The sequence below is a fragment of the Strix aluco genome, chromosome 7, assembly GCF_031877795.1.
Source record: "Strix aluco isolate bStrAlu1 chromosome 7, bStrAlu1.hap1, whole genome shotgun sequence".
Taxonomy (NCBI): Eukaryota; Metazoa; Chordata; class Aves; order Strigiformes; family Strigidae; genus Strix; species Strix aluco.
The window spans coordinates 38,396,287-38,412,536 of record NC_133937.1 but is presented as its reverse complement, the minus strand read 5'-3'; the positions used below and the strand labels follow the sequence as shown (position 1 = coordinate 38,412,536).

Here is a 16,250-nt window from a genome sequence, read left to right as displayed (position 1 = left end):
TGATATCACTGTCTAATCTCAGATCAGCCCATTTTTTTGCAATCTGAACATCAGCCATCAGTTGCTAAAAACCTTTCCCGTATTTTGGACAAGGATCTAATTAAAAACAGAAGTCTGGAGGGTAAAGGTTCAGTATCCCATTACACATTTCCCAAATTGTTGAACTCCCTGCTATTTTGTTAGTAGCTCTGATTGTGTCTTCTGTTCCCTCACCTAACTGAACTGTGTTAGAGATTTTTTTTTATCCAGTATTATCTAGATCTCCCTGACAACCTGGCACCTCTTCTGTAATGTGTGCTTTCTTTTTAGCCTTTGTTGACCACACTGTTGTAGGCTTGTCCAGGTTTGGGTAGCAGATGGACACACGAGTGGTAGAAAGTCTTTGTGCACCTTCAGTGTGTGCTGCATTGTTTGGGCAGCTGGCCATAACAATAAAAACAATAAAAAGTTTTATCTCCTGCTTTTTGCTATGGAGCATTGTAGCCAGTTTCTATGGTGCAGCACAGTGTAACATCTCTCAAGTAAAAGAGCCTCATGATTTCCCTGTTAGTATTGACCTAACGGCAGAGCCCAGCTTAAATTAAAAAAACACCCTTTATTTTAGGTAGAACAATCAACAATAAAATATCATATGTATTTTTTTGGACATGAGTAAATTTAAAGAGTAAAAAGTCAGCAATGTGCAAGAAAGCAACCAGAATTTTTTTGTGTTTGCAATGCAGTGGACAATTATACATTGATTGCCTCAAGCCTCTGGTAATGTCTCAACAGTTCTCCTTTGGAGAACTCTTTTGGAGGGACTTACTCTAGGGGTGTTGACATTTTAGTTCCCTGTGGTTAAAAACAATCTCTTGCCTTATCCGATACTATCCAAGACCAAAACATATCTTGGCTTGAGTGTAACTCAAATAAAATAAAGCTAATTCTGAGTGGTTTGGAAAAAACAGGAGATAAAGCAAAAAAATCTTATCCTTTCATGTAATTAGCCTTTCTTTTGGTATTCCACATGTGAAGGTTGCAAAATTTTCCTTTTGGATATTGACTGGTGTTAACATATGTCTCCACATTCTCTGGGTTTAGGTTTCTCCAGTTTGCATGTGCTGTTCTGGGCAGAGGTTTTTGTACTGCTAGTACAGCCCAGTCCGAGGCACTGCCTTCTCCTCCTGTTGTCAGGAGGAGGCAAATTTAAGGGATAGGTTAATATAGTCTTATCTTTTCCATGCCACAGTCTAGTCTTAAGCCTGTTGGCAAAATTTTTACCCTCATGAATTCCTTGGTGATGAGTGTTGTTTCTTTGACTGATATGCATAGGCAGGGGAACATTTCTACATCGCTGCCCAGACTTTCTAAAACGTACTTAAATAATTTACATAAAATCCAAATCTGCATGTGAAATATTCTCATGAGTCAAGGGTTTATTCACTGTGAATTCATTCTGTGAGTGGGAGGAAACCTAAACTGTCTTGGATAAAATGGTCTTTATAAAATATAGATCTATTTCCTAATATTTATGTCGGATGCTATTCTTTTTTTTCCCCTCTTTCTTACCTCAGTCTGGAACTACCTCACCAACCTCTTGCTAGCACTGCTTCACATGGATGTTAATACTAAGTCATTCGAGTTTCTTCGGTGCCTGTGTCATTAAATAGTCTCTCTCTGATTCACCGGAATGTGGATTATAATAGAGGCATTAAAAAGGCATGTATCTGTAATTGCTTTTTAATGCCATTGCTATTTATGGGTAATTTTAGTTTCAAAGTAACCTGGAAAGTCATGTAAAAACATAAAGCCTTTGATGATAAAGGTGTGCCAAGGAAAATTCATCATACATGATGTTATTTAATTGAAGTACTGTTAAGGATCCTAAAATGAAGCAGGTTTCTAGGTGCAATGTATCATACTTAATGTATTATACTTGTGCAAGTCAAATTCAGTGTTGTACTAATTATTGCAAACTCATAAACAGTGTAAAAAAGAAAAGTATGTTTTGTATGAACATTATTAACTATTATCATAGCAGTTCCAGGTACGACTAACATAGCCCGATCCATGAATAGTAGAAAAAAATATTTAAACTGATGTTAGTTCAGTGCTGTGTGGAAATGGATGCCCTACATTTATACAACACTCCAGCTTTTTATGTGTGAATGACGTAGTTCCCAATGCAGAGGAAGCCGAGGTAGCTCAGAAATCTCCTAATGGGTTTTACGTCACTAAACAACTTTCAATATATCACTTAAATCTTAGCTCAGGAAGAATGGCTTTCCAGAATCCTGTTGAACAGTTTCTCAAAAGATTTGTTTCTTCACTCTGGGCATCTTCTAAGTTAGTAACACCTACACAAAATAAAGCAATATGCTGCCAAGATTTCTCCACTCCTGTCTGGAGTAGTAGCGTACATATACTTTAGCTAAGTGTGAGTAATTCTGTGCGGTGTAAGATGATGGGGCATCAGGTGCATGTATTTCATACAGGTAACTGATAAATATGACAAATATTTTCTAAAGGGATTTTGTGTGTCCAGCTTCACCAAGTGCCTTAGAGAAGACTGATTTTCAAAGGATGGATACCCAAGTGTCTGAAGCTGTGTATCTGAAATAGCCATTCACTTTTAAGACTATTTTATGTATGTGCAAATACATATAGTACTCCAAAGTATATATGTGTGTGTGTGCATGTATCATTTCTGCATGTTTGACTTATGTCTGTATATGTGAGTAGTTTGTATATAATCCTGTGGAACTTTATTTTCTAGCAGATGAGTCTACATTAATTCCTAAAACCCTGAGCAACAACAGAATTACTTTGCAGTGTTAGGGGGGAAAGATTACAATAAAAATGAAGCATACTTTTAATTATCTGTAGTCATTCGAATGAAATCTATAATGAGCTTGATAAATGCTGATGCTCTAGGCATCAATTTTTCAAATGACAGTAGAACCAAAAATATCTGGAAAGGCATTGTTAGCTTAGACTACACAATATTTTTGAGATCTTGGTTAGTAGGAATAATTAAAATGACTTATGTAAGATAAGTGTCATATCTCTGTCAGCAACTAAATGTTAAATGTTATTATAAACTAATTACTTCCTTGAATTAAAAAGAAAATTGTAATTTTGTGTCTTAACTGCTAAAAGACAGTCTGATCCTTCTCTCACCCAGGCTCTTTACCAGCATATCTTCAGTGGCTTCAGTGCAATGAGATGCTCTCGTAGTGGGTGAGAAGCAAATTTGGACCCCTGGGCCAGCAAAAAACCTTACTGAGGCAAGAAGTCAGGATCTGTTTCTGACATTAATGAATCCCTAAATAAGTAAAGGCAGAGCAGCTGATGCTGTGGGGGTTCTCTTTGTGTTTTTGACCGCAGGCTTGCCGCTGGAGTGAGGAGGAGGGATCCTGATGCCCCAGCCCCACTGCCTGCCCTTTCTTCCCACGTCCATCTGCTGCAGCTCTGCCATGCTCATAGTCTGCAGTGAGCCAGCTCACCTAGCTAAAGCCACAGGCCTTGATCTGACATTTTCCTGCAGTCATTTGCTGTTGAATTAACAGGTTTAATTGGTTCATGCAGAGTTCTGACACATGTCAGAGTCAAGGAATTAGGTACAGTGGAAGCGTGCAGCAGAGAGGGTGAAAAAACAAAGAAAAAAGCTAAAAATCTAGTTTACCCTTACCCCAGTGTCCTGATTTTGCTGGTGGTTCTTCCTTTCCTGCCTGAAAAATATAACCATGGAGCCTGACCTGACAAACAGGGATGATGATCTGTGTTATCTCTATTAGAGGTCCCACTGAAGTCACGTCTTGTGGAGTTGGTCGCTTGCTGCCCTGGCAACTGCCAGCCTCACATACCGTGTTGTGGTATGCACAGGTTTGAGGTTTGTATAATAAAAGCACCAACGTGGTTGTGGTGCTTTTTTGTGTCTTGCTTACTAAGAAAAATGTATCTCCTGCTTAAAAGTGTAATAATGAACATAGGCATGTAAGAGGTGATGAAAGGAAGGCTATGGAGGAATAATGTGGGGAAAAGGAGAGGGAATGGAAAGATGATGAAGAATGGCTAAGGTACAATGCAGAGAATGTAGGAAAGTAATTAATGGGTAAGAAAGAGGAAAGGAAGGAGGAATATTTCAATCCCCATCCTTTTTCTCAGATGCCTCCACCCTATAAACTCGCTTGTTGCTTAGTACTTCAGGTCCATGTTTTTGTTCTGCAAACACCCAAATCACCACATCCTAATTTCAAGTCACATGTTGAAGCAGAATTAGTTGGAAATGAGGCATCATCCTCTGAGAGTATAGTCAAAAAATTCATAACCAAAAAAATTCATAGTCTACAAACAAAAGCATACAGGTTACTGAGACAGTGGGTATCTTACTGGCAGTTTTTCTGTCCCAGTAAAATTGTGCTAGGCACAGAAATCAAAGCCTTATCCATCGACTTCCATGGGAGCACACTTCAGAGCACACCACGCTGTAATGCTTCCATTAGCCTTAACACGTTGCCTGAAATCTGCAGCTGCAGTCTTGTTGTGTTACCAAATTAACTGATCTTCATGGAAGTCACTGCTTTAGTTGGAAAGGAAGAGTGTCAGGGGAGAGTGAGAACACCCTTGTGAGCTCTTGTTTAATCTCAGAGTCTCCACTCCACATTTGTCTGTGGCACATGAAGGATTTGGAGTCAGAGTGGGAGCAGTATTTCAGGGAAATGTAGCATGCGTGTCCTCTTCATGAGTTCTTTCTCCAGTATTGGCCACGTTGGAGACAGAATATAGAGCTAGGTGGAGCTTTGGTGTGACAACCTGCAGCCAATCTCATGGCTTTTGCACCTACTTCATTTTAAATGAGCACGCGTACCAGATTTGTAGGCTTGAGACTTAAACACAGATTTTGCACAAAAATATCCTTACACATCTCTGCCCTCTTCATCCTGAATTTTAAAAGGTTCGTGAGAGAAGCAGTGACGCGTAGGGCAAAATGAAGGCATATCTGTAAAAGTCAATGGTGTTCTGCAAGTGAAGTACGAGTGCAGCCTGCTTAGAGCAAATGGCTCATTGTTGTGACAAGGAAAAGATTATGGGTTTAGTAAAGCAAAAATACTGGTTTATGTTTTAACAAACTGGCAGAAATGGCCAGACAACTTATTTAAATTAAAAATGCAGATGCAAACCTACAGGCGCACACTCAAAAGCAAAAATAAGATACGGAGAGGATGTGATTGTGGGTTAGAGTCTAAGAATAAACCTAAACTCAGTGACTTTTCGGTAATGTAAGAACCTGGCTTTCTAAAAGTATTGCAGACGCTTATGTATAACCTTTTGTAATCCCACAGCACTGTTTACATTTTGTTAGTTACATTTTAATAAGTTCTGATTTTTCATTGGAATTGCTTAAATTTCTATGTTTATAAATTTTTCATGTTGGGACTAGTTTTCTTGGATGTTTTAAATAGAATTCTGTACTAGTCTGAAAATGTTCAGATGAAAGTACTGACAGACAATTTGCCCGATGATGTCTGTTCAGCAGCATAATTTTACTCAGCTACAAATGACATATTTAATTGAATGAAACATTTCAAATAGAATTTGACAGCTTTCCAGCCTAGTATCTCCAAATTTACTTTTTAATGAAAATATGCAGTCCTAGGAGTGTTATAGGGTCTATAAAGAATTTGTTTTATGAAGGACAGTACTGTGATGTTGGAAAATAATGCATTGAGATATGATGCCTGCCACTTGTGATATATGTACTTCTTAGCTTCTGAAACATCTCAGTGTTTTCTAGTGAATCTTTTGAGCAATGATTTAATGGTACTGTCTGTGTTGCCTCTATCTGTAACTCTAATGCTGTATTCTGCGTGCAAGATCAAAATGTTAAAAAAAGCCCCTAGATTATCTTGTACAAGTTTTAGTGGAAGCATAATAATAGGAAGTATGCATTTCATCAGAAACCACAGTATTGTCATCTGAGGAACAGATCCATGGAAGGGGAGCCAGAAGTTTCAGAGCGGTGTTAGTCTTTAGTCTAGCCAAAGCCAATTCAGAATACCGAGTTGCATAAATTTGTCCGGGTTCAGCCTGCAGCGTAGCAGTGCACATTACTTTTGATCTTTTGATCAGAGGTGTAGTAGTTCAGTGGTTATTTCCAGCATAATGCTTTAACTTTTGGCATATTGCTTCAGGGTTTCGCAACCGCTTCCATTATTCTAAGTTAAAACTACTTAATGTAGCTCACACAGTAAAGTATCTCTAAATCAGTCAGCCTACATAGTCTGCCTAAATGTACAAAATTTTGTTTTTCCATCAAAAATCAGTTAGCCAATAAGCGCTGTCATCTCTTCATAGCTGACAAGAATTTGTGGCCGGTGTTAGTCTGGAGCCTTCACTGAAGGTGTGTGCTTTTCATGGCATACTGCCCAGCGGAACCAATAACATGATTTCTATTATTCCACTACACAGGGAAGCTCAAGGAGGTGATATAAAATATTCCTCACAAGGAGCCCTCCAGGGACAATTCTGTGAGAGAGATGGTGAAAACTGTCAAATGCTGCTCTGGTATATTGGAGTTGGTCGGTGAAAAACCAAGTCAGAACATCTTTGAGGTTAACATGGGCAGGATGCTGGGAAACCAGTTCTGACTTTGGCTTTCAGTGTGTGCAAGATGAGCAGTTTTAGTCAAAGCTCACAGAAGTAAACGATGCCAGAGAAGTTTTGCTGTCTCCAAGCTTTCTTGTGAAGACAGAGGGAACCTTGCTGGTATTCCTTTCATTCCCCACCACATGCCATGTGGGTTGCTTCCTCCCTAAATGACCATTTGAGGTGCAAGGTACCTAACGCTGTCCCATTATGACTATCCTGAGGGTTTTGGCCAAGCTTAAGCCATTTTAGGGAGAGAACTTGTTTTTACCCATCTGCTTTGTTGGAAAATGGAACATGCTTTCACCGCAACACTGGTTAGCAGTAGTCTCTTCATTAACGTTTTGGAATTAGAATGATAAAATAAATGCTACAGTTTTGGCAAGTAAATGTTTGCTGTAAACATTACAATAAGCGATGGAAGCAGGGTGTGCATTGAGAGCCTGGAACAGCATGGGAGGCCACTGACGTGCTTAATTTCATTTGGTGTTTTTCTAGTGAAGTTTGGGGAAGTGAGGTTTATGGCTTATTTTCCAAGCAGTCAGGAAACAAGAAAGCTCTCAATCATTCAGTGACTGCCAGCTAGGGAGGTGGTTTTTCTCCCATAGTTGTTCAGATTTGTTTGCTTAGACTGTTCTTTGGTTTTCTATACGCTGCAACCACATGTAGTGACTAGTTCTGAAGACAGGATGCTCGTAGGCTTTTAAAGCTGTGCTTGTCCCTCTTGTCTCCCTATCCCCAGCACACCAGAGAGAAGCTGTCCATGAGACTACCTGTGTTTGAACACACTGTCCAGGGAAAACTCAGAGCATGGCTCTTGCTTTTGATGTTGTAGCATGCATGTATGAAAATTTGCTCTCTTTGTGCCAGATACTGCTCCACTCATGCGAGGGATGGGACTGTGATTTTGACATGGTCTCCAGTAGACACTGAATTATATGAATTTCTGCATCAAAAGAGCTGGGTAGAAGTACAGAGACATATTTTTCAAATGTAGCGTATGATCTACTCAAATTGTCTATCTACAGACCATGTGAAACAGGCTAGAGGCTACTACCATAGAGTTAATATTGAAACTTTGGATGCTTGGTTGATTTCCTGGCTATTATAGTTTTATTTTGCTCCTGTCTTTTCCTCAGAATTGTTGTGCTAATTAAGCTCTGCGAGTTTCAATCTCTCAGGTTCTTCAATTATGACACTGCAGTCCCTCTATGGCAGCACACTGGAGTGTAGCAGATAGGATATTATGAAGTGGAGACATTCAATGGGAAAATGTCCAAAAGCATTTCAAATCACTTAAGATAATTAAACAAGGGGAAAGAATGTGTCATGTTTAAAGAATATGTGGTGGTTTTGCGAATAGGATGATGTTAGGTGCCTGTGCATGGGAAACTCATTACCCATGCTTCACTCATTCGTTATATTGTAATGAGAAAGAAGAATTAAAAAACGCCTCTGTGAATATCGCCTCTGTGCATATCAGGAGGTACTTGCACTGAGACCACCACTGCAAAAGCAGCAAGGAATAAAGGCTTAACACACTTGTTTATTCCTCTGGATATACCTGCAAAGAAATACAACAGTTGAAGAAATAACAACTAATTCCAATCTAAAGGTCAAAACGACCTGAACTGAGATGCTTAAGAATTAATGGAGCACGCTGTTGTCAGTAGGCAGAGGTTTAGATGACAATTTTTATAACTGCCTATATGTCAACCTGTTTCACTCTCCTCACCTCCCCCATTTGTAGGCAAGGTTTAAAATGCATAGCTGGAGGGCTTTTAATAAGAATTTGTATAACAGAGTGAGGCAGTACTTGGATGGGGGAAAAAACAGGCACTTTATCGTTAGGAAGGAGGAGAAAGAGTAACAAGTATAAGTAAAGGTCAGATGTCTGTCTGAGCTGCAGACAGCATATCTGAGGAGAAGGGAAGCACCACAGTCAGGTTTGAGTCAGCCTTGCACTACCAGCAGGTTATTATGATCAGTGCTCCCACGGAGAAGGTAGAGCAGCTGACTGTCATCATTTAAGACGTCATAGGAATATTTAATGTTCTTCCTAAAATACCAGTTCTTAAAGTAGTGTAACTATACTGAGATGTTAATCAAAACCAAAGGTAAGCAGAAGAGCAAACTTAAGAGCATGAAAAGTGTATGTTCCTCTCCAAAGATCAGTAGGTTCGCAGCACCTTCTCTATATCATTAAAAGCAACCTTGTGAAACCTCCTCACCAAAGAGTGCATTGCTGTGATGTTGGACCCCAGAACAGAGATGTCCGTGTGTGACCATATTTGAAACAAGATTTAAGGTGCAGATTAGGGGCTGCATTTCCAAGCCTCTCCACAGGAAAGGAGTCGCAGAAACAAAAATCAGATCATGCATCTCAGTGCAGTGAGTCTTGCAGTGTGTGTGCAGAGTACCCAAGGTTCATTCCTAGGCATGTCAGACCTCAGAATCAAATAACTGACAAAGCTCTAGCTCAGATTTGAGGCTGCTTTACACCTCCATGAGATTCAAAAGAAAACACAGTACTGCTTTTAGAAATTGCTCGTGGTGTTTCTATTTCAGGCGTGGGTTTTAGCTAAGTGTCCAGTTCATGCTTCGTGTTACCCCGTCTCAAAGTCCTAGCTGAGGCTCGATGGCAGCAGGCAGATCATGCCACATCCCTGGGAGTGCTGGGTGGGTTTGGGCTGTGTGCCACAGAGCATCTGCCAAAGAGAAGAAGCCTGGGTCCTTGCTCACTCACTAGCACTAACAGCCAGACAGTGCTAGCAGAAGCAGATATTTATTACTGTGAAAACTTGGGTCTCTTCTGCTGACCCTGATTCCCTGCTGAAGCAAAGGTCAAGTTTTATGCTCCATGCCATGCCAGAATAAAGCATAGTTCTTCTGAGACATGTAACAGTGAGCCACACACCACCCAGGATGTTGACAAAACATGTACCAGACATCATATTGTTTGGCTTTAAAGCAGCGCTGTTGAATCTCAGTTGCTGAGTGTCACTTCAGTCTCACAGAGCAGCTCTGAGACACTTGTAAATCTCTTTTGATGGATAACAATGTTGGTGCCTTCCCCCTTATATCTGTATTGCAGGGGGATGACCTGGAGCAGGGAGGGCAAGCAAAGAAGTTTCATCCTAAAAGACGGATCGAAAAACAAGCCTGTGCGCGATTAGAGATTTGCTCCTTAGGCTTTTGTCTACTAGTTTCTCTTATATCACCAAGGGAAATCCTGGTGTCTGCTCCTACTGTGCTGATGCTTAGATTTTTTGTCAGTAGCTCTAACATGAAAAGAACACAGTTCTTGTCATTTTTTATAGCCTGATATTCTATACTTGGCATGTGGATGGTTAAGGGAGATTTGATAATAATCTGCACCTATCTGAATGATATATGAAGGAAAACCAATTGTTTCAGCTATTGAAAGAAGCGTAACTAGGAAAAGCTAGAAAAGGCTGAATATCAGGAAATGCATCATGACAGTAACATCTGTTGGAATGCAAAGTAATCTCCCTTTGAAAGTGGTGGGATCAGCATTGCTTCTGACATTTGAAGCTCAATGAGACAGAACCTAATTTGATCTATAACATACTTGGCTTCCAGGGAGGCCGTCTGTGTGATCCACTAGATTTTTTCCATCTCTAACTTCTGCAAGTCTGTCTTTCTGACTCTCCCTGGGTGATGAAATATCATTATAACCTTTTGAAATAATATATTGGTGCCTGGAGAGCCGGGACTGATTTTCTCATTTGCAAGTGAGAGGCAGTGTGTTAAATTACCATTCCTGTCATTAAATGGATTGAGTAAAAAATCTGATGTGTTTAAAACAGGACATTTTCTCCCTCCCTAAACCAACCACCTAAGACTTCATGTTGCAGGGGGGTGGGAAGGTGAGAGTTAGAAGTTTAAATAACATTCATGATATTCCCTGAGGCTTAGGTTAGTGGAAGCTGCTTGACACCTGAAAATGGTTCAGCAAATCTGACAGGGAAGCTTCCTACTGATTTACAGAGGATGAGGAAGCCTGTGCTGTGTCTGTCATAGATCAGGAGGGATAAAACCTGTCCTTCTGGGCCATCAAAGCTTCTACTTGTTAATTTGGCTCTGGGAAAAACAAAAAAATCTGTGGTGCTGACAAACATAAGTAATTTAACCTAAGAATTGCACTTTTGCATCTTCAGAGAATAAGTGAGAAAGTTGTGGTGTTGTTTCAACTGATTTTTTTTAATCGCATTCAGCAGTTGATGCAGTTCTCAATAGCATTTGTTTCTGTCTCTTCATGCAGTGCAAAAATTGATAATCATCTGGTACTGCTGAGCGTTGTAGCTGACAACATTTGAAACTCCAGACATGGTGATGAATTGCACTGTGATATATTAATGTTATTTTGATCCCTGCTCTTTCAGAATTACATTGATCCAATTAGGTTAAGTAGCTTGCCATCTAAATTAATTTACTTTCCTCTATTAATCTCCTTTACTGTGGGTCAAAAACAGAAATGTAAATCAATCTATTACATTGCATATCTTTGGGGGCCGGGGGGGTGGGGGTAATTAAATTACCTAATAGATACATATGTTGAATTCATTGTTTGGTATGTTAAACATTATTGCCATAATTGGAAAGTGAAGTGATGCACACTCAGTTGTGGAATTTGAGTGCTTGTTACACTTAGTTTTCATAACCTTTCAAGAAATGCCTTTACATGACTTGCTGTCCCTGGATACTATTGCTTTGTGCTTATATGGCTATACAGCTTTTAAGATACTAGACATTTTGAAAGTGGGGATAACAGCTTCTTTCTCTGCCAGAAATTGTTGGACTCCCTGGCAACATGTCTTGTAGAGGTCCCCAGCCTCTACAGTGTGGAGAAAACCTTTCCTCTGGCTTGCTCTCAAACTAGCACTAGCACCGTACGTGGCAGGAAAACAGATGTCTTGCCAATGATGTCTTAGTTACTAAACTGAAGGAGTGTTAATGCAGACTCCTGAAAAACGTTTCATTTCCTTAAAAAGGTCCTCCAGTGGTACATGAAATTTCCATGATTTGAAATTCTACTTTGGCTTCTACATTGGGGCATACTTTTTATTTTATTAGGTTAGTCCAATAGTGCAACTCCATCATCTTGGTGCTTTTACCAGCCTTTTACTACTCACACTGGGAATTCTTATGTTCAGCCAGTATTTTCATCAGGGTAGAGAGCAAACTTTCATCCTGATAGAGAGACTGATGACAGCCACACCAGGAATTTGCTATATTTCCTCACTTAATAAGTAGAACTGTCCATGAAAGCCTCAAATGAAAATGAAGCATTGAGGTAAGGGAATGAGATCCAGTGGCTGGAGACTGATTGTTGACACAGTCAATCTAGATATGAAGTGCAGTGTTTTTACGTTGAGCTTAATTAACTGTTATAACCTACCAGGCTTATGATAGCTTCTTTATCATGGCAGATCTAGACAAGGGCTCTATACAGTAAGAAAATGGATCTAGTTCCATCATGGTCGTTGTACTAGAAGATTAATTCAAGTCAAATGACCTATGTAATGCAGCAGGTCAGATTGCTGATCACAGCGCTCCCTTCTGGTATTAAAATCTGTGAATCAATGAAATATTTTCTAAACCTGTGCCTGAGGGTAGAATGAACAGAAGCAGAAAGGTCACCTTTATCATCACTGCTGTCAAACACTTTGGAAATAGCAGAGCACAAAGTGAGTATATTGTTCAATCGCTTTGCCCTTATGCTACATCTGTTACCCTGTCCCATTAAATAAAAATTGTTCCGGTATCCTGTATGAAATCCCATCTCCAAAAAGCACACAGCAGAACTCTGTTGGTTTCAGCCACAATGGGATCTTACCTTTTGCCTTTACAAAGGTAATTAATGCCTGCTAAATGCAGAACTTAGCAGTGTTGTTATATAAATAATAATGACAATTAAGAAAGCAGCTGCTCTTCATGATAATGAGACAGTAGGAAACACAGATACAGCACATATTGTTTCAGGCAGGCCTTCTAGAGGCTGCAGGCAGAAGAGATGAGATAGACGTTGGTGTCAAGTGCTGTCCAAGACACCAAGGGGGTTTGAGGTGTCCCGATGGAGCTGGGTGGTGAAATACATAATCTAAATCAACACTAGATGCTTGGTTGGGCAACCAAATCCTGCTCTAGGTGTGGTGGTTGAATGAGATCCAGAGCAGTTCCTGTACAACCCACCAAATGCTGCAGTGTTCTAACACTATATCTATCAATATGCTAATATTTCCTACAAGCTGAAAAATGTAAAGTGAGAATCTGTGCTTGAATATTCAGTGTGTTGGGGCTTTGCTATCTTCATCTTTTTACATTGCTACTTCCTTCTTTTTTTTTCTTCTTTATTTTTTTATTTTTAGCCTTGTTTCATTCATCGGTTTTCTTCTACCTTAAGACAGAGGCTTTTAAAGATGGCTTTTCTCTCTAATAAGTGTTTGCACTGTTCCTAGCACAACCAGGTCCTGACTGTGACTGAGCCATTGGATATGAATGTGATGCAAATAAATCAGTAATGAAAATTAAATGTTTGTTCATGTTCTAGTTTTAATGTTTATATAAAGTGCAAGAAATGTGTACTGAGACTGTGTACTAGTTCACCCTAGTATATACGCAGGAGCATTAACCACCTTTAAATAAAAGAAAGAGCCTGCTTTGTTCAAATGAAAACCCAAGGGAGAAACATGTCTTTGAAGTGGAACAAAAATAATATTGTGAAACGGTGTGATAAAGACATTCAATAGTCCAAACTCTCCATTTTTCTGAAGGTGATGGTGGCATTCATCTTTGGTTTCTTCTACATTGTGCTTTTGAATTTCCCTAGAATGTTTTGTGAAAACCAAAGCACGTTTGCGTTGAGAAGCATAGCTTAAGACCTATTTTAGGAGTAAATGTGAATGTTTTCATAGTTGTCATGCACATGCCCGTCTCTAGAGATTTCTGGAAAACGACAATTGCAAGTCAAAATTTTTTATATCATTGCCAAATGCAGGAGGGGAAGTGTGGAGACAATGAGAACAAAATGTCTCATCACAGACATGATCTTTCACCATCTCCTGATACATCTTCTCAAGTTGTTAGATCTTCATTAGTGAATATTCTTTCCTGATGATCAGAATAAATCCAGTACTTTAAGTTCTGTAATGTTCTTGTAGTGTTTTTCCTTGTGTGTCTGTGGAAGAAGTTTGTTTCATTTACCAAGAGCTAAATAAGTCTTTGGGTGGTCACTTGCTGGTGAATACAACACATTACATAGTAAAATAAGTAATACAGGGAAAGCATTTTCCTTTTCCACAAACCACCATTACTTAACAATACTCCAAACGTTTAGATTTCAGATTTAATGTAAAATGTGTTGAAAATTACATGGAAGATTCAATACTGAAATGTGCTGGCATGCAGTCCTCATTTGGAAGAGAAAGCAGTCTGGAAACTTGTAGTCTTTTCACAGTTAACAAAGGAAGTGTTCATGTACCACAGCTTCAGGTTTTGGAGTTATATTTTTCCTTATTTCACACTCAGCCCTGGTAGTCATTGTATCGTTAATGCCTGGCTTTGATCGCTGTCTCAAACGGAACAACTAAAGGACAAAGTCAAGGTGATGTGGCCTTAATATTACGTGTGCTCTATTTTTTTCAGGGGCCTGTTAGCCAGCAGCTTCACAGAAACACATTATTTGAGAGACGGCACTCATGTGGTTCTCGCACGCAATTACACGGTAAGGTTGGTGTTTCGTGGGTGGATGATGCTTCATCATTAAAACCCAAAGTGCTCTCTGCCGGGATCTGAGCCATGGGATGAAACAGCTCGATGTATGATCTTTTTTTATTGTTGCCTTCAGTACCTTTTTGACTCCTGTGATCCTACACATGAATTTTTAGAGAGAGACTTTAAAGGAAAGCTATGGGGTTTCAACCAGGTGACTTTTAAAATCTGTAAGATTTAGTCAGTTTCTTGGAAATATATCCATTAAAATTTTATAATAAATGCAGCCGTTGTTGATCAGTTATGGAGGAAAGTCCTGGTTCAGTTAGGAAGAAAGCCCTTAAATATCTGATTTCCATAGTGCAGAAGCTCACATCAGAGGTTTTGAAGGCTTGGGTGTCTTTCCGCATTGGGGAAGTCATGGCTGAGGTTTGGGAGAGGGGGTGGGTTGGTTGGGTTTATTTTTTAATCCAGACCATAAGACTGTTATGTATATACATATATATATGTGTGTGTATATTCATGTGTGTATGTATATATATATATTTAGGAATATGGCTAATTTGATCCTTGTTAAAATCAGTAATTAAAACCTGCTTTTTATGAATAAAAAATGCTTTAAGGCAGTAATGTTTTTCTCCTCTGACAGTATGAATGCCTTAATTAGAAACACTGCAGCAAGTGATTTTAACTACAAAGTTTATCTTTTATCTGCCTAAGTCCTATAAAGTATTTGTTATGTTATGTTATTTATTTATTGACACTCAGAAGAGGCAACATGCTTTGGGTTCCCATCCATAATGGGCTTTGCTGGTATCGGTGAAAGGCATTAATTCTATGCATAGCATCTTACTTCTGAAAAAGTATCTTCATTATAGCTCCAGACCTCCCAAGTAAAGCAATAATTCTGAAAGCTTTCAGTGTTTTCTTTTTTGCTGGATGCTCATATCTTCTTCAAAATCAGCTTAGTAGAAAATAGTCATTTTTTTTAGAAACAGGAAGGCTGTATAGACTCCTAAAGGAAGTAAAAGGCAAGAAATGAAGCACACTAGTCTTTGACAGATTAACCTACGTTAACATGAATATGTGTACAGCTAATGATAGCTAGGCTTTCCCTTACTAAAAGAAATACCTGTTTTCATAAAGGCAGTAAGTCATTATTAATACTGACAGTGCATTTTGCTGCCTAAAAGATTTTTTTTGGAGAGATCAGTGAATTCATTTTTCATTAAATGCTGCAGTATGGTTTAAAAAAGATAAGTCTCTGTGATTTTATTTTTATATCTCTTCTTCACCGAGGACATCAATATAGTCTGTAGTTGAAGCCAAATCCAATTTCCCATTGAAAAGTTGCTTAGTCAAATTCTGCTTGGAGGTCAAACCAAGTCAGGTTGGTGGAGCTGTCATTTGGGGAGTTTCTCTAGCACATGAGTCAGTGTCTAGGTTATTTTTCTGGTTTATAACACTTGAAAAATTTGCAGTTGTCAAAAGCTGGTATTTATTAAATGATCTCAAGCAAGGGTAGAGTACTGTTTTAAGTATGACAAATCAGCCATGGTAATTATTTGTTTTTACAGGGTCATCCATTTTGTATACTAGTTTACAGGAATAAAAAAATGTGATAGGAGAGAAAAAAAAAAAATCCTGCAGTTCAGTGGAGTTACTGAGCTAGAAATCAATTTTCTACCAGTCCAATTGCAGGCCATGGTCTGATAAGTTTACAGTTTCAGTATTGAACTTTGGCATCATATAGCATGTGTATCTCAGAGAAGTTGTGAAATGGGCCACAACAAGGAGCTCAAAGTTAATAAAATGACAAGTTGTATGTGGAGAGGGAAAGAAATCAGGACCTTTGCCATAATTCACTCTTTGATAAAGACAGCTAGACT

General features: G+C 39.0%; 1 protein-coding gene across 1 annotated transcript in view; it reads left to right on the top strand.

The window, feature by feature from the left end:
* The window catches only part of ADAM12 (ADAM metallopeptidase domain 12), a 185,170-nt gene that overhangs the window by 88,866 nt on the left and 80,054 nt on the right, over positions 1–16,250 (top strand). The window contains exon 4 of the mRNA XM_074831520.1: positions 14,296–14,374. Coding sequence (XP_074687621.1) covers positions 14,296–14,374 — 79 coding nt within the window. The remainder of the gene's footprint in view (positions 1–14,295; positions 14,375–16,250) is intronic.